The sequence below is a fragment of the Dipodomys merriami genome, unplaced genomic scaffold, assembly GCF_024711535.1.
Source record: "Dipodomys merriami isolate MVZ:Mamm:240054 unplaced genomic scaffold, mDipMer1.0.p SCAF_1, whole genome shotgun sequence".
NCBI lineage: Eukaryota > Metazoa > Chordata > Mammalia > Rodentia > Heteromyidae > Dipodomys > Dipodomys merriami.
In genome coordinates this window covers 83,759,455-83,783,083 of record NW_027202270.1, presented here as the reverse complement: position 1 = coordinate 83,783,083, position 23,629 = coordinate 83,759,455, and the positions used below count along the sequence as shown (strand labels likewise).

At 39.5% G+C, this 23,629-nt stretch overlaps 1 protein-coding gene across 3 annotated transcripts in view; it reads left to right on the top strand.

Moving 5' to 3' along the window:
* The window catches only part of Ccdc93 (coiled-coil domain containing 93), a 78,210-nt gene that overhangs the window by 30,334 nt on the left and 24,247 nt on the right, over positions 1 to 23,629 (top strand). For 2 of the 3 annotated variants that reach the window (XM_070024434.1, XM_070024454.1), the window contains exons 8-15: positions 4,593 to 4,629; positions 6,040 to 6,132; positions 6,521 to 6,571; positions 7,366 to 7,452; positions 20,178 to 20,294; positions 21,047 to 21,109; positions 22,263 to 22,336; positions 23,501 to 23,582. In XM_070024434.1, the coding sequence (XP_069880535.1) occupies positions 4,593 to 4,629; positions 6,040 to 6,132; positions 6,521 to 6,571; positions 7,366 to 7,452; positions 20,178 to 20,294; positions 21,047 to 21,109; positions 22,263 to 22,336; positions 23,501 to 23,582 (604 nt within the window). The remainder of the gene's footprint in view (positions 1 to 4,592; positions 4,630 to 6,039; positions 6,133 to 6,520; positions 6,572 to 7,365; positions 7,453 to 20,177; positions 20,295 to 21,046; positions 21,110 to 22,262; positions 22,337 to 23,500; positions 23,583 to 23,629) is intronic. The other variant, XM_070024444.1, reaches the window with a different exon arrangement.

Sequence of the window (23,629 nt, the reverse complement as noted above, 5' to 3'; positions counted from 1 at the left end):
TACTCTACCACTAAACCACATTCCCAGCCCCAATACTAAGTTTTATAAGAACAATTTTGACTTTCTGTGAAAGTTTTGAAGTTTAAAATACCTCATTTGTTTAAAAAGAAAACCAGGTACTTTATATCTTTTTCACTTTAAAAAACTACAAGGACATAATTCTCTGCATTGATTGACATTGGGTCTTAACATTCATTAATGTCATGCATTCTCTACTTAGGATAACTGATCCCTTGATGTAAGTGAGTATGTCTCCTCCTGTTTCCTTTCTTTGTGCTGGGAGAGCTCTGCTACATATCCCAGCTCTTGTTGGATGGCTGAAACTAACTGCTTCCTCTACTAGCAGTTTTCTGAGTGGAGCAGCTGATGGCTTGCTCCTCTAAGGTACTAGAGAGAACCAGAGGAAGTTAGGTTTCATTATTCCAGCTTCCCAAGGAAAGGCAATAACTTTTTATTTATTACTTGTTTTGAGGTAATAGTATGAGGTCAAGCATCAAACTAGTCTTTCCCAAAAGAAGTTGAGGTAGCTCTGGCCCTAAACCAAATGTGGTGGCTACAGTTAAAGCTTACCAGTTGCTTCTGAGAAGTGAGTGCTCCTTTGAGTTAGGTACCTCCTGCACTTGCTACGTATTTTGGGGATCCGGGACAAAATGAAAATACATGGCCACTTATTGAGAATTGTTAATGATGACAGAGAATTTTAGGACAACAACAGTAACTACATTCAAGACCTTCTGAGTGTGGAGCCCTATACAAATGGATGGGTTGCATTCTCATGACTCCTGCCCCAGAAACCATGTTGGGGTACCTCTATCCAAGCCTAACTCCCAGGTGACCAGGGGAAGCAGCACAACTCTGGAAAGCCAAAGCTGGAAAGAGTAACTCTGGGTCACATGTTCCAAGGCCAGGGAACATTTAGGAGAATATAGTGGGATTTGTTAATCTGGATTGTTTGTATTGGCATTTTTCCATTTTTATAGAAAATCATACTCCTAGGGATGAAAAAAATGCCAGATTCAGTTAATTGGTCAGTTCACTAAGATATGGTAAAAACATTTCAATATCTTGCTTTAAATTTCTCTTTCACATGGGACCTTTAAGAATACATTTGTTGTTGATAGTTTTGTTGTCACAATGCAAAGGCTGGGTAAACTAGAAGGACCTGTCCATCCTGGACTGGACAATGTAAATTGAGGCCAGCATGGAGCCTGGCTTCCTTTATGGAACAGAACAAGGCACAGGTTTTGTGTTTGATCCTTCTCAAATGTGAATGTGAGAAAGAACAAAAGGTTTGTTCCTGTTGCTGGGGTTGTACTCAGGGCAATTTCTAAACCTAAGGTTGGTACTAAATGAAGACATCAGGTTTTCTTTCTCTTAGAATACATGCTTTGTTTTCTTTTTTGTTTATCTGGCATGTAGAGGATGAGGTTGTGGGGGATGGAGTAGTGGTTACTTTGAACATTCTCATTTATAGCTCTTCTTTGTCATGTAGGCATTGCTTTCATGTCACATGGAGCAAAAGGCTTTTAGAAAAATTAGCTGGACACTTGAGCAAAATATAGTGAGTGCCTGTTCTGTGCTGGCTCTAAACTAGGTAGTGGGGATACGATCATGACTGAAGTTGTACAGGAATGGTCCTAGCAGCTTTATTCAAAATAGCTCCAACATGGAAACAACCTAAATGTTTAACAACTGATCAATGGTTAAAGAAAATGTTATCCTCTACAGTGGGATATTATTTAGCCACAAAAAGGGATGAATTAATATTTCTTGCTACAGCATGAATGAATTTGAAACATTATGCTAATTGAAAGAAGCCAAATGCAAAAAATCACATCTTGCATGATTTCATGGACATAAATGTCCAGAAGGCAAATCTGTAGAGACAGACAGTAGATTAATGGTACCTGGGGACTGAGAGAGTAGGATTGAAACTATTAATAGGTACAGAGTTTCTTTTTAGGTTGATAGAACTTTCTGGGTTTACACAATGTTGTGTTGATAGTTGCATACCACTAAAAACCACTGAAGTGTATACTTCAAAATAGCAAATTTTATATTATATGAATTACATCTCACTAAAAAAAACAAAAAACAAAAAAAAATAATGCAGATTCTCCTCTAGGAGCTCAACCGGCAGGGCCTGGCAAGATAGGAGGTAATTATTATATACAGGGCAATGAGTGTTTATAGTATAAGTACAGAAGCACAGGAGGGTAACTTAGTTTTAGGTGGTCAGGGTAGTTTTCCTAGAACCTCTGTCTGGGAAGGAGAAATAGATGGGTCTGCGAATTGGGTCACACAGGTTTAGTTGTCTGCTGCTTTATTTGGAAAATCTATAACATTATCAGGGCTTTAGAAAATGACTATTTGTCACAGGGTATCTTCTGCTCTGATAGTCTCTCCTCAGACTAGAAGCCTGGAGAGCAAAGAATGCTGTAGATGCAAAGATACTTAAAGGAAGTTTTTTTTGTTTTTTGGGGTTTTTGTTTCTGTTTTTTTTTTGGGGGGGGGGGTCTGGTCGTGGGGCCTGAACTCTGGGCCTGGGCACTGTCCCTCAGCTCTTCAGCTCAAGGCTAACACTCTACCACTTGAGCCACAGTGCCACTTCTGGCTTTTTTCTTTTTGCTTATGTGGTGCTGAGGAATCAAACCCAGGGCCTCATGCATGCAGGGCAAGCACTCGACCACTGAGCCACCTTCCCAGCCCTGGAATGGGAAGTTTTGACCAGACCCCCTGTAGTTCTGGGTTCCCTGGTGCAAAATGGAATGCCTATGAGTTTCAGCAGAAGGGCTTCATTGATCATAGGGAGTGATGGGAACTAGGCTCAGCCAGTGATGACTCCTGTGCTTCACATTTGAGCTGAGCTAAGGGTGCTGCCTCTGGCTCCAGATTAGGAAGCTGACTAACGGCCTGAGGAGTCAGGAAGCTTATGCTACAGCTGCTGGCAAGGGGAACACACTACTTCTGCAGAAACCAGGAAACCACTGTGACAGTTGCTGGCCCAGAACCAGGCTGCTCTGGTGTAGCCCATGCCAACAAAGTTGATCTTCTGTTTCTCCTTTCTTAACTACTCCACATGTCCAGCTTTATTAAGTGTATCTGATTGGTTGGGACCTCGATAGCACTCAGAATCCGAGGTCCCAATGGGTATGGAAAATAGCCTCTTGTTTTCCAGCCTTTGCATTATAGAAAGCTGCAATCAATACTGATTAAGCCATTCAGAGTGTGCCATAAGGTTCTTTACAGAATTTGTGTAGATACTCAAAGTATAACCTTAAATTAAGTTGGCTACACTTCAGAACTGTAAATTTTTGCCTAAAAGATGAGCCTACTGCCCAGTAGTGACTTTTTAGTCTGTCTAGTTAGATGGCAACCTACTGGAAGTAATATGAAATAATTCTTATGACATACTGATTCCTGCATTTTTAATTTTATTTATCCAACAAACATAAGAAATACAAAATAAAAAAGTAGGGTCATTGCCCTCAAGGAAAAGGATGCAGACACGCAACTAGAAGGTTGGGAAATGAAATAAATACAAGCAGATCAGGATAAACAGTCAGGACTGCTTATATGCATTGCACACATATGATAGGAGCTTTGAAGAAGCTGCTTTAGAGCTGAGGAGTGAGAGGTAACTAGGGAGAGGAGAGAGCAGTATATGCAAAGCTCCCTGTTAAGGATGTAGTTGGAGCTACAGGGGTGAGTCTGAGTAGTTCACAGGCAGAGCCATGGAAGAGAAGGCACATGAGGCTGCTCAAGCAGTCCTATTTTCTCCCAATGGAAAATGTTCCATTAGTAGATAGGAATCAGGCCAGTGTGAAGTTGGGTAAGGATTGGGTACAAAGAGTAGGAGGGAATGAGACTGTAAGCTTCAGAACAGTGGAGGCAGCATACTTAAGATATAGCCTGTGCAAGAGTAGAGTGAACTCCACAATTTGTTTTTCTTAAATAGTTACATGTAATTTTATTTCCTTACAAACTAAAGTATGTATGTAAGGCTAGGTCTTTTGCATTTCATGCTTTTTTTTTGTTGAATAGTTTTTGCATTGTTGCTTTTGTTTTTTTAAGATACAGATTAAGAGAGCTAGAAGATAGACTAATTTAAAAGGCATTTTAAAGGGCATTTGTGTGTTTTTAACTTTTAAGATTGTGTGAAGTGAATCCATATTACTGACATCATGCTTGGATTACGCATAAGAATAAAATACTTGCAGAACTGTTATTGAAGTAATACTAGAAAGCATGTTCAGCTTGAGCAAACACATTCTCATTTGTTCACACAGATAGTTTTTAAGCTTTTAGCTTACATTGTGGCTCTGAAATACATTTCTTGATTCAAAGAGTAATAACTGCACTTATCGAAATGTTATACTCTATAGTACCCGAATGTTCTCTTTTACAGTGTTTGTAAAGCAAATAGCATGGCTGGCTCTTTGTTCAAAAACTGGGAGAATATGGTTTTTGGTAAACACCTAAATAGCCTAAGTCCTCTTCTGTGTTTTTCCTATAAAATCTTAAAAAATGAGTTTATAATTTATTGTGATTTTTTAATAGTAATTGAAATCCTTTTTTTTTGTGGCTGGCAGGAGATACGGACTTAGCCGCCAGAGTGAAACAGAAAAGGTAAGATAAGAATCAACAGTAGGAGAGAATACTTGAGAGATGGCAACCTCCTCTCTTTGGGCCTCTTCCTGATAGTCATAGTTGAGCAACAGCTCACTGGGAAACCCAGGAAGGAACAGGGAAAGGCTGCTGCTAACCAAGTGCTGGACCTTGGGAAAGCAGGCAGAGATGTACCTTTAGCTCCTGCATCTCTGTCCTGGACTTTGCAACCTGCCACCTCTGCAGACAATGCAGCCAAAACATAGCAGTCTCATCTCATCCTAGGGCTGGAGGTAAGGATGTTGATTGAAGCCATGGCCTCAGAGTTGGTTAAGTGGAGTCTTGCAGTGTTAAGTCTGCTTCCAGAAGTCCCAGAGTACATGTACCTTATGATGAGAGGCCTCTGTACAGGTGAGAACAGGATGCTGACAATGAGATAGAATAAATCAATAGCCCTGTCCAGCATCAGGAAACAAAGTGTGGACGAGCCAGAGAAGTCAGGATGGGTTTTTCCAATTTTTTGAAGGAGTCTTAAAGATTTCCATTAGTACATGTATGTATTGTTAATGAATCGTAATCATCACCAACAGAGCAGGCAGGTAAATCTTATAGTACCAGACCCTTGTTGTGTCCCAAGACCTTTATTAAAGGGCTTCGCGTGTACTTATTCACTGAAACTACTCAATAAGGAAGATACTCCTATTTTTCAGGAAAGAGGCACATGTTCAGAGAACATAAAACACATTGCAGAGAAAATTAAATTAGATGGATGGAAGAGATGTAATGAGCACCAAGAACTCTAGACTTGGCAGCCAAGTTCAAGGAAAAACTGTTGATCAGACTGTCTTGAGTATGTCATAATACATTGAGAACCTGAGACCTACATCTAGAGTATACAGTTTGATCCACAGATGAAGCAATTTACAGCTTTGTCCTTTAGACAGTTATTTTAAATTTTTTATGACTGAATCAAAACTTTGACTTAAGTGCTGAACCTTTACCTCTATGCACTCTGATATGTTGTATTACTTTTATTTATATAAATTTTTACTTTCATATCCCATAGTAGGTCTTAGCTGGCAGGTTGAAATAGCACTGCTGTTGGTTTCAGTGATCTGCTCTGAAATTTAAAGTAGAGGGAAGACCTCATCAAAGAGAAAGGGCAAGTTTAGAGATTGTGTATGGCCTGGTATTCATTTAATCAAGAAGTTTGGGAATAGATGAGTCTCACCACTCATACCTGGGCTGCTCATCCTCTGACTAGAGTGTCAGCCTCTGAACTGTCTGTACTCTCTCAGACCAATTCAGCTCTCCAGATTAATACATCTCCAGATAAATGTATTTTCTTTCACAGGCTTGTACCTCTTTGCAATGTTGTCTTTTTTCTGCTGAGTCTCTAATGTTCAGTTGTTCTCACATCTCCCTTTCCAGACTGAGGACAAGAAAACAACACTTGCAGCAGGGCTCTCAGCTACAGAAAAAACAGATGCTCATGAAGAAGATGAGCTTCGAGCAGCTGAAGAGGTATGTGATCAGCCCTCTGAGGTTTTGGGGGTTTTTGTTTTGTTTAATTTTATTGTCAAGGTGATATATAGAGGGGTTACAGTTACATAAGTAAGGTAGTGATCATTTTTCTTGTCTAACATGTTACCCCTTCCCTCATTTTTCTCCCTTTTCCCTTCCCCCAACCCTCCTTATTTCCAGGTATTGTCTTGTGAGTATTACTGTTAATTTACATCATTTAAATGATGAAACTGCACACCTTGCAGTTTCATCTCATCACCTGTTGTGAGGCTCACACTAAACAAGATAAAGGAACAAAATCCTGGGCTAGGCAGAGCTTATATAGGCACTTACTTCAGTCTTAAATGGTCAGAATTGCTCACTGCTGCTCCTTCCTTTCCTCTTCCAGCAGCGTATTCAGTCACTGATGACCAAGATGACTGCCATGGCTAATGAGGAGGTAAGGAGTTGTGGGAGGAAAGGGACAGGAATGTGGAGATGAGGACATGGAATCCCTTCTGCTATAGAGGGTCTCCTCCTGGGGTACCACCTTCTCTAAAGCCTTCTCCTCAGTAGTGAGGCCTAATTGTAGGATCATCGGTTGGGAGAGCTTTTTGTAAGTCATAGCATTGCCCTCTAAGAGGGAGACTTAGAAGATGTCACCAAACCTCTGTAGAACTGGAGCCAGCCCTGCCTCTCCATAACCATAAGATCCACCTGTGCAAGGAGCCCCTAGTTTTTATTTCCTTCCAGTATCAACTAGGTACACGATGTTTATAATTGATCTTTCTAGAGCTCAAGGCCTGTCCTGAGGTTTTGCCATGTACTTGGAAAGGATCATTTCTTTTGAAACCAGTAAAGTAACAAACTGTGTCAGTAAAGAGTTATTTTAGGGTCTGAGATTTTTTTTTTTTTTTGCTCTTCCTTGAATCATTAGCCCCCTAAATGCCCTGCAGGCTCTCTTTGGTGACGCTTAAGAAGCTGGGGCATGGGACATAGCAGTGAAGCATGGTTTTCTTGGGGTAACCAGAGCCTAGAAAGCTAGTACAATCAGTGTAGGACTCAGGAGATGGGGCACTGGTGGCTCTGACATTTGTCCTTAGCCTAGCCTGTTGTTTCCCCTGTCCATGAATAAGTGGACAAAGTCAAATTGTCTTTTTCCCCTGGAATATTGGTTTTCAATAATATGGAGTGTTCAAGATTTCTAGTTCTGTCAAAGACAAGCCATGGACTTGAGAACTCATGTGATTGCAGAGCCGTCTCACCGCGAGCTCCGTGGGCCAGATTGTGGGCCTCTGCTCTGCTGAGATTAAGCAGATTGTGTCTGAATATGCAGATAAGGTAGGTGGGTGTCTGCTGGAGTTTGTACCAGATATGCTTTGTTTGACTTCCTTACCCTTCCCCTGCAGTGTGGAATCTGGTTCTAATTTATCTGCCACATTTGTCAAAACCACAGATACTAGGCTTTACCATGCTCAGCCCTCAGCATTTGCCCATTAGCTAAATTAATTTTGTTCTACAGTACCCATTTTTCTATAAATATTAAGAGAAAATCTGTCTCTGAGAGCAGTGATCACATTTGATACATCCTTGCCTGAGGTAAAACAGAAGCATTTTTTTCTTCCCTATCACAGATCTTATAACTTGAGCTCAGTTTGGTGATTGGGTTGAAGAATGAGGCTTTTTGCCACTTAGGAGATAAACCCCATAACTCAGCCAAGCCCAAGGCAAAAAAATTTTGTTCTGCTTTATTAAAAGAGTATAGAATGAACCAAAACCTCACAACCATATTTCAGCATTAAATTTTTTCCATTCTGAGAGAGGCAGTAGGACCTTGAATATTTCAGGAAGGAAGTGATTAATCATTATGCACCTAACTGACTCTGGCCTGGCTGAGATGTATGTGGGCATGCTCAGATTTACAAGGCATTGTTTTACATCCCTCCTTTCTCATCCACACTCAGTCTACTTTCTTAAAATGCTGTGTGCTAGATAGAGCATTTAGCTTTACTTCTCTTGTCTTCGAAGCCTTGAGAACAAACTAGTTCCACCTCCTCTGAAATGATTGAACAGGTGGTATGGTCAGGAGAAAATTGTTGCCTGTAACCTGGGATATGTAAACTACAGTAAACACAGGAAGAGATCCTCTCTTACCAAGGGAAAGGGCTTCTGAGTAAGACACTGAATGAGACAGTGTCTAGATGGGGCTTCTTTATTGCTCTGTCCCCTAAGTACTATAGATGTTTCCAAACACGCACTTTCTAATCCAACTTTCCTAGATTATCTTCCCATTTGCTACATAGAAAGGATGAAACCAATCAATGTGTCATTCAAGATGTGACCAGAAAAAAAACAAAACAAAACAGAACATTTGGTTATGGTAAAAGTGAAAATAAACTCATGTAGATACAATCCTGAAAAGAATGATTCATTTACTTTCTCCAGAAGAAATTACTTTGGCCCCTTGTTAGCACCCACACCTGGTAGCAAGAGTATAGCTTTGTTCTACCCTGTGTTGCCTCAGTATTCCTGATGCCAGATTTTAGGGAAAAAACACAACTAGATAGGGTTGTCATTTCTATGGAGACTGATTTCTGTGTTTAAACTTGTCAGTAATGAGCAGATAGGACCTATGATTGTTGTAGGAGGAAAGTGAGGAGACAACTCCTCTGGGGGTTGGAAATGCATCTCTTCTTCTATCCCTCTTCTTACCTAGGAAGCCAAAAGCTTCCCTTCCTCTCTCAGTCAGCCCCACATTTGCCACATCTCCCCCTGGGCTTCTCTTTCCCATCTCCTGTGTTTTCTTTTCTCACCATTTTACAGTGATCTTGATCCACCTTGGGCACTGCATGCTACCATTAATCCTGGACTTCCATTCCATTATTCTAGAACAGAGTAAAAATAGAAGTAATTTTGAATGGAAAGTAGTGTCATCTCTTTGCAAGGATATGCCCAATTAAACTTTGTATGGAGAATTGGAAAAGGTCAAATGCCCATTGCTTGTCTGTTTCCATCAAGAAGATTATTTGCCATTGAAATGGATGTTTCTTAAAATTAAATTGCCATTAACCATATTCTAGTATCACAGTTATTCATATCTGAATGTTATCTTCTGTTTATACCCACACTTCCACAGTTATGCACAGTTGCAGTCCTCATTTATGTCTGAGAGTAGTAGAATGGTACAGTAGTTATAAACTTAACATGTGGAGTTGAATAGTATCTTGGTTCACATTTGTCTTAATTTCTCAGCTATGTGAGTTTGGCCAATTACTTAATTTTCTTTTTCCCAGTTTCTTCTACAAGAGAATATTACTTTCCTCTCAGTTGTAAAGATTAAATGCCTCGGGGCTGGGAAGGTGGCTCAGTAGTAGAGCGCTTGCCTAGCATGCATGAGGCCCTGGGTTTGATTTCTCAGCACCACATAAGCAAAAAGAAAAAAAGCCGGAAGTGGCACTGTGGCTCAAGTGGTAGAGCGCTAGCCTTGAGCTGAAGCGCTGAGGGACAGTGCCCAGGCCCAGAGTTCAGGCCCCACGACCAGACCCAAAAAAAAATTAAAAAAAAAAAGATTAAATGCCTCAAACACTGCTTGGCACATTATTGCTCTTGAACTATGAGATTTCACTGTTGTTGCTGCTGCCTGATATCTGAAACAATTTCTGTGTTTCTGTACTTTACATTTATTTGGATACCTGTATAATCCTGTAGTAATACAATACAGTTCACTAAATAGTTCCTCTATTAGACTTTACATTTTTTTCTGCTTGCCTTGTAGATAATACCTGAAATTGAACCAGTAGTTTCTGCCAAGGTTTTCTGGGACTGAGATAGAAGTTGTAACAAAAGTGAATGACCCTCTTGTCTCTCTCCTCATGTTCTAGACATTTCTAGCTTTTATGTTCATTTGTCTAGCTTGCTATGTACTAGGTATAAAATGGATTCCTTTAACCCACCAAGGTTTGAAAGAGCTTTCATGGTTTGGGAGAAGTCAAAGGTTTGAGGCTTTGTTCTGTGTTAGATGCTATCAGAAAGGATGCATCTGAGAATAAGAATCATAATAAATTCTGTATGACCCATTGCAACAATGAGATGTACAAGACACTATGTCAAAAAATGAACTTTACAATTAGGTGGGGGTGGGGGTGGGGAGGAATATAGTTGTGGATATGGGAGGGAAGGGATGGTAGGGGAAAAAAAAAGGAGGAGGCAACAATGCTTGGTAAGAAATGTATTCATTACCTTGCTCAGTATTTTCACAATAAACTTATTTTTTTTAATTCTATATATAAGACATAGGGGGAAAAGGAACCAATCAAGGTAAAAGCTGTATAGCAAGTATAAGGGATATTTGGGTATTTTTGTGATTTGGGTGATATTTTTAATTCTTTATTTTCAAATGTGATTATAGAGTTGACCATGCTTTTGCCTTGATCACAGTGGCCTGGTCTGTTGTTGGTGCTCCTTGAAGTTGTTTATATATAATATCCAAACTTAAGTTATGTATGCATGTTAGCTCCCAGCAACATCAAGTGCTTATGGTACAAGGCTAGCTCTCAGATGGCAGAAGCTGCTTTTTTTCTTCTTAGATTGTTTCTATAATTATTTGCTGCATAGCAACATGACCATAAATGTAACTTTAAATACTGTAAATTTAAGATCTCAGTTTCTACCGGTCAGAAATAGGCCATAATTTAGCAGATTACTTTGTTGCAAACTCTTGCAAGACTAGGGAAGGATCTACTTCCATGCTTATGTGCTCGGCATTTAACTCTTGTGGCTCTTTGACAATTAGCTAGAGGCTACCCTCAGTTCCTTGCCTCATGGGTTTTCTCAACAATATAACATACTTCATCAAAACCGGAAAGAGAAGATATCTTTGTGTAGGATGGACATTACAGTGTCATGTAACATATTGTAACATATGCATGTAATCACATACAAGATGTCACCTTTGCTATGTTCTTTTGGCTGGAAACAAATCACAGCTGTTATCTGAACTCGGGGAAAGGGTTACACAGTGAACATCAGGAGATGGGATCATTTTAGGCGTGTGCACAGTTTACTTGTCCTTACTGCTGTAGCTTAAGTGAAATTAGGCACTGTATTTCACCTATAATTGATTCTCTTGCCTTCACATTGTAGCAGTAAAACAGAAGTGTTGGAAGTAGATGAAATGGAGGAATGCTCAAGAGGTAACATTGGTGAAACTTAAGAAGAATCCAAGCAAGACTTTTATCAGCATGTCCTTTTTTTCTTCGTAAAGGACAAGATAGTTTTGGGGAGTATAGATAAAGTATGAAAAATATGTCATAACTAAGGAATAAATTGTGTAGCCTGTCTGGAACAAGTGTTTGCAAAGTCAACAGGCATTGGCTATAAAATGAGGTAGAAAACATGTGCTTTTCTTTCATTTGTAAAATTCACAAGTTCTTCTAACAGTACAACATGATAAATAATCCATGTGTTTCTAAGCCACTCTCTGAGATATGTAACTCAATTTAATATGGTTCCTATAAAACAGCAGGAAAGAGGAATGTTGAAGACACTTCCAGATTTATAATTTATGAATGTCCAGAGGCTCTGGGCCAAGAAGTTTCATCTCCCTTTGTCTCTTTGTGTAATACTCTTGTGTAATACTTTTCCCTGGAATGTACTCAATGAAACTTCATTGTGCTTTTTGGTGTTGATGTCTAACATATTGCTTCTTACTCGTAACCCTCTGCTGCCTCCACCTTTATATATGCAGTTGAAACTCCCTATTAATGTGGATGTGGAACATGGTTTACCCTTTGTTACCTAAGGGCCTCTCTTAGTGTCTGTCAGTGCCAGTGATCAGTAAATAAATGTGTGATATAGCCATTTTTCTAGTGAAAAAACTGTAGATTAAAGTGGTGGAATAATTTGTCCAATACTATGTAGCTAGTAAGCTCCAGGTTTGAATACAGGACTTTGTACTTTTTTATGTGTATGTGAATAGGTACTAGGGCTTGAACTCAGACCCTTAGTACCTTCTCTGAGCTTTTTTGCTCAAGGCTAGTCTACCATCTGAGCCACAAATTTGCTTCCAGCTTTTTGGTAGTTCATGGAGATGAGAGTCTCACAGACTTTACTGCCTGTGCTGGCTTTGAACCTTGGTCCTCAATTCTCAGCCTCTTGAGTAGCTAGAATTACAGGAATGAGCCACCAGTGCTCAGTAGGACTGTGTACTTTTGAAACCTGTCTCCTTAGCTAGGTGGAGCAGTTGTAGCCTCTGCCATCTGTCATTCTGCCTCCCAAGCCTTGCAGTGACAGTGCCTCTTCAGGCTCTACTAAGCATCCCGCTGACTGCCTTACTGGGGACATATCATATAAACAAGTAGAAGGGAAACGATGGAGCCTGGACACAGAGTCATACACATAGGTTACTGAAAGCTGTGCAAGCTTCTGTCTGGGCTAAGTGACTTTTCATGTTACTACAGAACAACACATGATACTATGTTCCACAAGCTCCCTAAAGTATAGCATCCTAGCCCAGAATCACCTTATTTCTAAAACAAAATTTATTTTAGATGACTAAGGAGTTTATTTGTGGAGAGAATTTTGTTCTTAAAAGGTTTTGGAAATTTTCCTGTTCCATAATTAAGAAATCCTGGCACCCACTACTTCTGGTCTTTTGATTCTGTTAGTCAGAACCTCTATAGCATTTTGAAGTTCAATCTTGTGAGAATAGATAGAGTCTCAGTAGGTAATTAGAGCCTGGGAATAGCCCAAAGATGCACATTCGAAAACACAATGGGAAGAAAATCTCCTCTAGAGAATAACCTGTGATCAGAGCCGATCTGTCTTCCGCCACAGGATAATTTTTACTACACCTTAGATGCTGCCATCAGGGAAGACTGTCCCTTCAGTTCTTCCGCTTAACTCTTTAGCTATAGCCCACCGAGCCTGCAGCATGCCAGTGATCAGTGATGGAGATTCTGCTGGCGACATATGGAAAAGGAGCTGTGTCAGCTCCCAGAGCTCAAACTCCTGGGTACTCAACAGCTGATTATGGCCCTCCACCCTCTCCTGACCTTGTTTTCCTTTTTTTGTGTCATTGCATTGGAGGCCTGGCCACAAAGTCTTTTTCAGTCTTATAATAGTTTCCTGTATTGGTGTAGTAAATCCTAAGGGAGGGCTTGAGTCATATGTTAATCTCCAGGCCAGTTATGTCAAAGTTAGGTTCTGTGATTGGCAGCCCCTCTGGACTGTCACTAAACTAACACATGGTGGTGAACACATCATAGGCCCTTTCTTCCAACACCCTCAGGAAGTTTATTAATATATTGGCTGGAATCAACCCAAAGGAATCCATTGTTAATATATTATCTGCCCCTTTGAGGTAACCTGTCCTTATGTTGTTATTTCTCTACCCTGATTTCAAAACTGCTTCATCCTTTACACGTAGTGAATGAAGGCATTTATAAAGAAAAGCAGTATAATTCTGGAGACTTTTTTCTTTTAATTCAATTTGGTTTCTTTATCCCAGTGAGGTGAGGTAATTACTACCCCTATGGGGTTCTTTTAGCATGTATCATGCCCCAGGTGTGGCAGGGGGCAGGGATGCTGCCTTCAAACACTCCCAGAAAAGATTCAGCAGTCCAGTGAAAGATACTTTACACACCAACACAGTCTGTTTGCCCTTGCAGTGATGATAGTTGACATTTAATCTGTGTTGTCACATAAGAAAAAGGAAAAGAAAAAGGATTGACATAGTTGACATTGAACTAATTTTTTTCCTGGTAATAATTAGGCATAATGGAGAACTCTGCAAATTGTACCTAGTTGAGTGAAATAGAATGGGGACACACAGGACACTGATTGAAGGTACTCTATTCCAGGAACTTTGAATAGTCTGAAGATGACAGGCAGTCATTCCTGGCTTCTTTGTTGTACAATTGTTCTTGATCTGGAACCTGTGTGACACCTTACCTCATCTTGAAAACCAATTTTTTTGTGTGTTATTCACTAGGGCTTGAACTCAGCACCTGGCTGCTGTCCCTGAGCTTTTTTGCTCAAGGCTGGCACTCTACCACTTTGAGCAACTGCTCTACTTCTGGTTTTCTGGTGGTTAATTGGAGATAAGAATTTCACAGACTTTCCTGCCCAGGCTAGCTTCAGACCCTTATCCTCAGATCTCAACCTCCTGAGTAGCTGCTTGCTAATATCTGTCCTGGAGAGTTGGAATTGAAAGGTAATATAGCAAGAGCTTGCTCTTCCAGGAACCTTCTGCTCATGGCCACAGGGAGTAAAACCCAGATTGGGATTAGGAAAGCTGAGATGTTAGGCAAATTTCTAAGCATCATTTCTTCACCTTCTGTCACAGGTATTACACAAGTCATTTCTAAATCCCTTCTGGAAAACCACAATTCCATTTTTCCTATTTGTGTCTCTACTGCCTCGTGCAATATATTCAGTAGAGGATAGCGGATGAGACTCCCCCAGTGGCTATTTAGGGTGAGTCCCCTTACTAAAATAAAATAGGCTCTTTTATGGTGTTTGGGAGATCCACCTCCCCCCCACCCCCCAAACCTCTTTCATGGCACTACTCACAATGTCCTGCTTCATTTGTCTCTTGTCTACTCCCAGAATTAGAACAGTTGCTATGCATGAAGGTCAGAATTACTGTATATTCCCAGTGCCTAACACAGTAGGGTTTTGGAAACATTTGCAGAAGGAAGGGAGGGAACAAGAAGGAACAAAAAGCTTTTGAACTCTTTCTCTGTGGCATAATCCAGGCATTGAGAAGAATGTGGAGGATAACTGCTTTTATTTCTGAATCAGTCAATTTTGCCTCAGGAGTCTGTGAAGATGCAGTGTTCAGATCTTTTCTTCTTCCTCTTTCTGGGTGTTTACCACTATGCCCCCACACATAATAAGGTCTGAGAAAACTAAGCCAAGGAAGGTGGGAGGAGTCAAAAGTAATCAGAACTGAGAGGAAGAAACCCTGTAAATATATAGAAAACAATGTTAGATGAGTTTGCTTTTCCAGTGTGTTCCAAGGTTTCCTGACTTCTTTGTGACTGATTATGTAACACAGTAACTGAAGACACAACTAATGGCAAAGAATTGTCTCAGCTGATGAATTGTTAACCTAGTGGATTGTTCAAGTTATACATACAAATTGTAAATTTCAAGATCTTCATCAGCTTACATAAAGATACATTATTAGCCTTGTTGGATTGAATATCACTTAGCGCACCACCAGAGAACTTAAGTGTAAAATGTTTTATTTCAGAAGATTCCGTTACCCATAGGCAGTTTGCTAGATTCCATTCACACCACCTCTTAAAGATTCATTGTATCCTAAGCAGAGTTACTTTGTTGCTTACCGTGAAGTTCAGAGTGAACCCTAGAGTCCATAAGATTATATAAATATGAATCTTTGCAATTCATAGTTTCATTTGTGGGAGTCAAGAATGTTGAAAGGTGTATTTGCATATTTGGTTTCATAGTGGGACTGTGTGTAGATGAGGGAAAGTAGATAGCCCTGTATTATCAGTCTGCAGTGCTCAGGTTTTAAAATGTCATGTACAAGCTATGATGTCCAGAGGACAGCAGCTACCATTTTGAAACATACCAACTTCTTGTAGAAAACCCAGCTGTAAGAGCCCTGGATAAAGATAACTTCAATTGTCTCATGTGTGTTTGGCTATAGCACTCACTTTGTTGTTTTCACTGGTTTTGGGACATGATATATTGACTTCTTTTGTGCTTTTGAGTTTTCACTTGGAATTCACAGTATATCCCTTAGATTTTTTTTTTTCTTTTGTCTTGATTTCTGGGTCTGGGCTCTATCCCTGAGCTCTTCAGCTCAAGATGAACACTCTACCACTTGAGCCACAGCACCACTTCTGGTTTTCTGGTGGTTAATTGGAGATAAGAGTCTCACAGACTTTCCTGCCCGGACTGGCTTTGAACTGCAATCCTCAGATCTCAGCCTCCTGAGTAGCTAGGATTACAGGTGTGAGCCACTGGCACCTGGCTACTCCTTAGAATGTTTGCTGAAATTCTGAGTCCTGTTTTTCCAGGGAAAATATGGTTTTGCTACTTCCAAGCATATTTTACATGTAGTCCTGACTTAAAGTTTAATTGGGCCATCTGGGTAGTGCATGAATTTAAATTGAAGGACTACATGGGGCTATTCTTACAAGGTCTCATTGTGGTTTTTTGTTGCTGTTTTTTAATGCTCATCATGGAACCTGAAATCGGGGCCTGGGTTTTACCTCAAGTACAGTTTTTTTTTTCCAATAATTGGAGATAAGAATCTTATGAGCTTTCCTGCCCAGGCTGCCTTCAAACCTCAATCCTCAGATCTTAGCTTCCTGAGTAGCTAGGATTATAGACAGGAGCTACTAGCACCCAGCTTCATTGCATATTTTTTACTCTTATACCAATGTCAAGATTATGTGGAGCAGTTGTTACTAGATTATAAAAATCAAAGTTTAAGATTAACAAGTACTTCCAGGGGAATAAAAAGCCACTTCGATTGGGTACATTACCATCTTGGACTCCTACTTCCATGTTCCCGTCTTCCAAAAAAAATTATATAGCACTCATGTGAGCTCTTGGGTTTAGAATAAATAAATAAATACTGTATTTAATCTGTTGACTTATTTTCCACTGAGGATTGGTGAAGATTCCAGACCCTGACGTTCCTCCAGTCCATATGGAGAACTATGACACTTTGTGAGATAGTGATCCTTTTATTACCAGTTCAGCGACCATGCTTTGATGAAGGGAATGAAAGAGAGAAGTTCTGGGTCTAGCTGTGGGAATGCAGTCATTCATGTGCAAGACACTGGGTTTGATCTCCAGCACCAACAAAAAGGTTAATATATTGGTAACCTTTCAGGTCTTTTTTCAGTTCTGTAATTATGTCATTTTAGTAAATGTAGTCATTTGTGGTTTCTCTTGGGCATTGTCATTTGGAACTGAAGTAATACTATTGAATGACATTTAAATCTATTCCCTCTTAAGAACAGAAGTTGTGACTATCAAGTATTAGAAAACATTGAATCTGCATAAGATTTTATCTTAACCGACATTGTAGTTTTGAAAGCATGTCCTTAACCTGAAATTGCTGAATAAAATTAGTTTAGCACTTGAGCCCTCTCTCCAGTATAAGTACAAAAGATGTATTTGTAGATGGTTGGCTTTCTTTGACACTATTGCATTTTGCAAATAGACAGTCAAGATGCCATGGTATTTAATTCTGTCAAGGGTTCAGAAGCTACCTCTTTCCTGTCTACCCAGCTTTGCTCTGGTTCAGGATGCAACATGATTATCTTTGGCTTTCTTTTCCATTGTGACTATTAGTGAATACACTGTTGGATGAGATTTACTGCTGGAAGGACCTACTTCATTCTTCATTCTGAGCTCTCTTGGCTTTAAGGGGGTATTTGAAAAAAGAAAGATTAGACTGCTGAATAAAACATATGTTTGAAAAATAGAATTTTCACTTTCCAATAACTAGGTTGAGAACTTTCTTCACTTCATGTCTGGAATACTAGTTTATCTGTTCCAAAACTTGTTACACAGATCAGCTTCCTATTACAGTATGGCTACACCCAAGGAAAATGTAGGAGCTTACAAATTTATATGTATAATTGTCCTACATATGTATTATTAGTCATTTTAATATGGAAATGGCACTGAGTATCCTGGTGTGCATTAATGCTTTATACTGCAAATTTAAGAGACTCCACAGAGAATGAATGTGTTAATTAGTATTGAAAGTATTTTGAAAGCCTTTGTTTCTTAGAGGGTATCCTATAATACTGATGTTTGAAAAGACTACAGGATTTCTTCTGTGTAATGAAAGCATTTTGTCTATGTTTGAATAACCTATACAGTAGCAGAGTAAGAACAGATACTTTCTCCTCTTAGTATTATGAAATGAAGCACCACCTGTTAGTGGGCCTGCTCCATTATCTGTCCCAAACAGTGGATAAATTCTTGTATTTCTAGTCAATGAATAAATTTTGAAGTGAGCTAGGCCCCTTAAAGTAGTGGTTCTGAACATTTTTACTTTCTAAAAAGTGCTCAGGAAATCAGTATCAAGGAATCTAAGTTGGATATTAAAAACCAATGGTCTTACCAAGGTTCTCTATGATCTTATTACTTCCTTTCTTTCCCTCAAATAGTGTCCTGTTGCCTGTATGTTATCAACATATCCACAGCCATGTGGCCCTGTGAAATAATAAAAAAGCCATTAAGTATGTAATGTACAAATGTGGCCAAATTAATGACATAAGTCAAGGTGATCTAGTCAAAGTGGATATTTTATTTCTGGAAAGTGATGTAGAAATAAGGAAGGATGATATTTCCTCCTCCCTCTTTCCTTCTGCTCCCAAATAATTTTCAGAAACCACCTCATTCCCAGACTTAAGGGTATTAATAGCTGATGTATCCAAAATTAATTTTTAAAAGGTAACTCCCTTTTCCAGAAATCTGACAAGTTGAAGTATATTAGTTGGCATTTTTCAAAGTTTCAGGTTTCAAGGCTAGATATATCGTGATACAAATGCTTAGGTTTTCTATTTCTGTTGTAGACTATCTGCCTACAGGATAGAAAATGATGTTTCTTACTGTTTAATGCAACATGCTCAGCTGGTTGTTTCCCACTTCCAGACTTACTAAGCAGCAAAACTCATCTGTTAATAATGCTACTGAATTATTCATAGAAATCCTTAACCAAAATTAATGATGGTTATGACCATGTAATTTCTCCTCCTTCTCACTTCCCATTTCTTTTCCCCAGGGGTACATCTTCTAAACTTGCAAGTCTATAATCACTGGTAAAACATGCAGGGAAAGTCAAGTCAGCATACAATTGGTTACATTTGGGCTTAAAATCAAAGATGAGGATGGAATTCGGGGTACTTTTAGTAGAAAAGAAAATGTTGTGAGGGATAGTTGACTGTTTAATAAAGCCTTATCTCTCATAACCCTCAAAATACTTTACCACAAGGTAGACCTTTTTGTTTGTTTTTCTCAGGGTTTCTCAAAGCAAGTGTTTGTTTTCATATCATGTCTGTAATTTCTCAGCAATGGTCATTCTCTCTCCAAATGTTGCCTCATTGCCTATTCACCTCACTCAGTCCTGGAAGTCTTTATAGATTCCTGTTTAGCCCTTCTTCTTCATCCCCTCTTCACTTAAATACTGTTACAGAAGACTTCTGCCTGGCCTCTCAGCAATCTTTCAGATAGATCCTCTATTACACTAGAAAAACAGAAAGAAAAAAAAAATAATAGGGGAAAGTAAGTTAGGAGACTCAGTTTCATTTTAAGTGTTTCTAAGTGCTTATACACTGTAATGGTTGCTTATAATATTTGATAAAAGTGAATCTGTTCATCATTCTCTCAATGACTCCAGAATGGTCTTCTGAAAATAGTACTATGACCTTGTTATTTCCCTACTTAAGAATCTAGAATGGGGCTGGGAAGGTGGCTCAGTGGTAGAGTGCTTGCCTTGAATGCATAAGGCCCTGGGTTCGATTCCTCAGCACCACATAAGCAAAAAGAAAAATGCCAGAAGTGGCGCTGTAGCTCAAGTGGTAGAGTGCTAGCCTTGAGCTGAAGAGCTGAGGGACAGTGCCCAGGCCCAGAGTTCAGGCCCCATGACCAGACCCCCCCCCAAAAAAAATCTAGAATGTCTTTGTATCAACATAACCACAGCCATATTATGTATTATTGCTTATTATTTATTATTGTGGTTTATTACTGTTTTATTTTTTAATTTTTTTGATGGTTTCAGGATTTGAACTCAGAACCTCTAGCTTACTCAGCAGATACACTATTACTTGAGCTTTGTCTTCATCTTTGCCCATGTATTTTTACTGTTGTTTTCATTGTCAGGAATGCAGATTCTGTTGATGAGAACTTTAGTCATTTTGTGAAAACCTCTTCTGGACTGAGGTTCTGAAGAAGTACTAATAGATGATCTGGCTTAGTGACTGTCTACCTAGTAGTGTCTCATCCAGACTTTATAGGAATGAATGTGTGAACTGGTGAATTAATTGAATGCGTTGGGCTTTCTCCCATAGCAGTCTGAGCTGTCAGCTGAAGAAAGTCCAGAAAAACTAGGAAGCTCCCAGCTACATCATCGGAAAGTTATTTCCTTGAACAAACAGATTCTGCAGAAGACCAAACATCTGGAAGAAGTTAGTATTTTTGTCTTACAGTTAATGGTTTTTTTGTTTGCTTTGGTTTTGGTTGGGTTTGAAGTTAGGATCTTAAATGTCTTAAGCAGGTACTCTACCACTTGAGCCATACTCTTAGCCCTGTTTTGCTTTAATTATTTATAGGGGAGAATCTTACATTTTTGCTGAGTGCCTAAGATTCTCCTACTATGACCGCTTTCATCACTGGATTATGGGCATGAACTACCATTCCTAGTTTATCTGTCCAGATGAGGTTTTTGCTAACTTTTTGCCCAGACTGGCCTCAAACTGCTATTCTCAAGGTTAATCTTCACTTCTGAATAGCTGGCATTATATATGTAAGCCATTCCACTCAGCCCCTATTAATGTTATTAAAGATGGCCAGCCAGAAGCATGTAATAATCCCTGGGTATGTAGTTGGGCCAACTGGAAACGACAGAAAGAGTAAGATGTGAGTTTCCGATTAAGAAACTAAGCGGTAAAGGTAATTTATTTGTCTGAGTGTTGAAGTCTTAAACCCTTTCTTGTATCAGATATTTACCCAATCCTCATACTCTGTGTCAGAATCTTTAGTGCTGAAATGAAGCATGTAGTCTACAGGCAGATTAGTTAGCTATAGAAAATTTACATACATCTGCATTTTAATCCTGGTGTCATGAATGTTCTTTTCTGTGAAATTGGGATACATATGCATCCCATCTCTTAAGATAAAAGTCAAATGAAAGGAAATATCTTTTGTCTTTCATTTACAGCTACAAGCAAATCATACTAATCTACAATCCAAATACAATGAAACGAAGAAAACACTAGCAGAGGTAAGCAGATCCTCCTTCCTCCATGGCCCACTGTCAAGAGTTGCTTCTGACTAGTGCTGCTACTAGAACACCAAGTTTCACTTGTCCCTGGAGGAGATGTGGTCCTGTCCTCAGAGTTCATGCCTCTGGACAAAGCAGGCAGTTCTGGAGAAGATAAAAGCAAAAGCTGTTCCAAGGTAACATGCCCCGTGAGGACACAGGACAGTTACATGATGCTATATGACTTGATGCTGTCAGTGTAGCCATGTACTGAGCCATCAGGCACTTTGACAGGAGAGATGACTGTGGGCTGAGGTGGGAATTACTCCCTGAGGAAGACCAGTCTGAGAGGGAAGGGGCACATAAAAGGACCTGCAAGGTCTCTCACAAGAATGACTCCCACTTTTCAAGCAACAGGTTGTATAAAAGCTCAAAGTCTGAATTCTTGGGTATCAAAGGAGGGGGAAGAAGGGTGTGGGAGTATTTGACCCATGTAACCCACTTTCCAGTATGGCTTAAATTCCACTTCTGATTGCTAAGGAAACCAGGTGAGGAACAGATACTTTTAGAGCACCATTTTTTTTTTCTTTTCCTAACAGTAGATAGTAGAGATCATTGTAAAAGAGCTACTTTACTTTCTATTTTAAATAGGAGTATACTGTTTTATAGTGCACTTTATGCAGCAAAATCTGGGTTACTTTTAAAGTTTCATTCGTGCATCAAAAGGAAAAAAATGGCAAATTATTCAAGAGGCTAAAAAGTTTTAATTCTGCTATGACAGTCTTATTTTGAGATTTAAACCCATCTGCCTCTGTCTCTGTCTCTGTCTCTCTATCTCTTTCTCTTTTGCAACTCTTCTTCTTGCTACCAAGAGGCATCTGTTCTTGGCATCACTTTTGGCTTCCCATCCATTTGCTGCTATGATTTGAAGCTACTGCCAAGATTTCTGTGAGCAGCAGAATATATGTCTAGAAGAATCTGATTTTGGCCTTTTCATTCTGCCTTCCCTGCCATCTCATTTATCTCATCCATCTCTTTTCTTAATGTAGTGCCAAATCTGGTGGGCTTGGCCACTTACTGAAGATCTAGGTGTGAGCCAGGAGGAAGGAAATTGGGAACACTCCCTCCCTTCTCCTCCCAGGTCCCAACAAGGATGCCCCATTCTCTCTTTCAGTTGAAGAGTCACAATGAGAAACTAGACAAAGAGCAGGAAGCTCTGGAGAAGATAGAAGCAAAAGCTGATCCAAGGTAAGAAGTTTTAGCAGGTGGGAAGTAAGTGATTTTGCCAGGATCTGGTAGCTTAATTGTTTTGAGCAGGGGTCAGAGCAGTGGAAGTCATATGTTCTGGCCCCATTGTGGGTTAAAGTCATCTATTCAGAATGAGTGACTGATGCTTTACTTGCTGATATGCTTGTTCTGCACTGAGTTTCCCACTTTTCTTCCCAATTCCCCTCCATCTGAGCAGCATGGTTTTTGTTTTTCTATTTTATAGAATAGTACTGCAGCATGATGCAGTACTAGAAGCCTGCCTAGCAAGTACAAGGCCTTAAGTTCAAACCCTAGTACTGCAAAGTAAATATTTAAAACTACATAAAATAAAACAATATTTTCACAGTATACAAAGGCATGAGGGGAAAAGTACCCCTCATGTTCCTGTCCCTGTCCATTCCTCCTCCCTGGAGCTATCTACTGTTACTGCACAGTAATTCAGCCCTGTCTCCTTGGAGGAGATACTGCCGTCTTTTGGGTCCAGACAAAGCTGCAGTTGTGCCTCTCTCCCCCAAGTAAAATTAACTGTGGTCAGAAAAGCAGCAGCACTGACCATTTGCCCCTTTCAGTTTGACTGTTTGGGCAGTAAAATCTGCAAGGCATGTGCAGCATACTTGATTGTGAAGTCATAAACATTCCCAGAATAATGGACACTGGTAGCAGACTACTTGGCCCTGTGATTAAAACTTTTCTTTTATGATAATGGAGGAGACTGCTGTCAGACATCTGACAATTTTATTTTTAAGCTTGGGCTGTTGTTATGGCCTGAAGCAATGTGCTTTCTTTTCAGAAGGAATATTAAAAATGGCTTTCAATACTGTGTATTCCCTGAGTACAGATGAATAATTGGCATCATTAATTATATCCAGTACTATTGAAACTCATTGATGTTTCCACAGTTGACATTTTAATTCTAGAATGTATAATGTAATATTTGTTTGGATCCCTGATGGTCTAAGGCATACAAATGAATAATAATGTCAGCTGAATAGAAATCATTACCATTTGTAGAGAACATATTAGACATTCTTGGGGAGACAAAAGAAATTAAAAGGCAGTCCTTTTTAGCTGGTCTCTGGTTTTAGCTGTAATTCAAGAAGCCATAATGACCTACTATGTCAGTTTTTGGTCTTTTCTCCTCAGTATTCTGCAGAACCTGAGAGCACTTGTAGCCATGAATGAAAATCTGAAAAGTCAGGAACAGGAGTTTAAAGCACATTGCCGGGTAAGTGTCTTTTTGGTGTTGGTAAATAAGCCAGGACTTTCATTAAA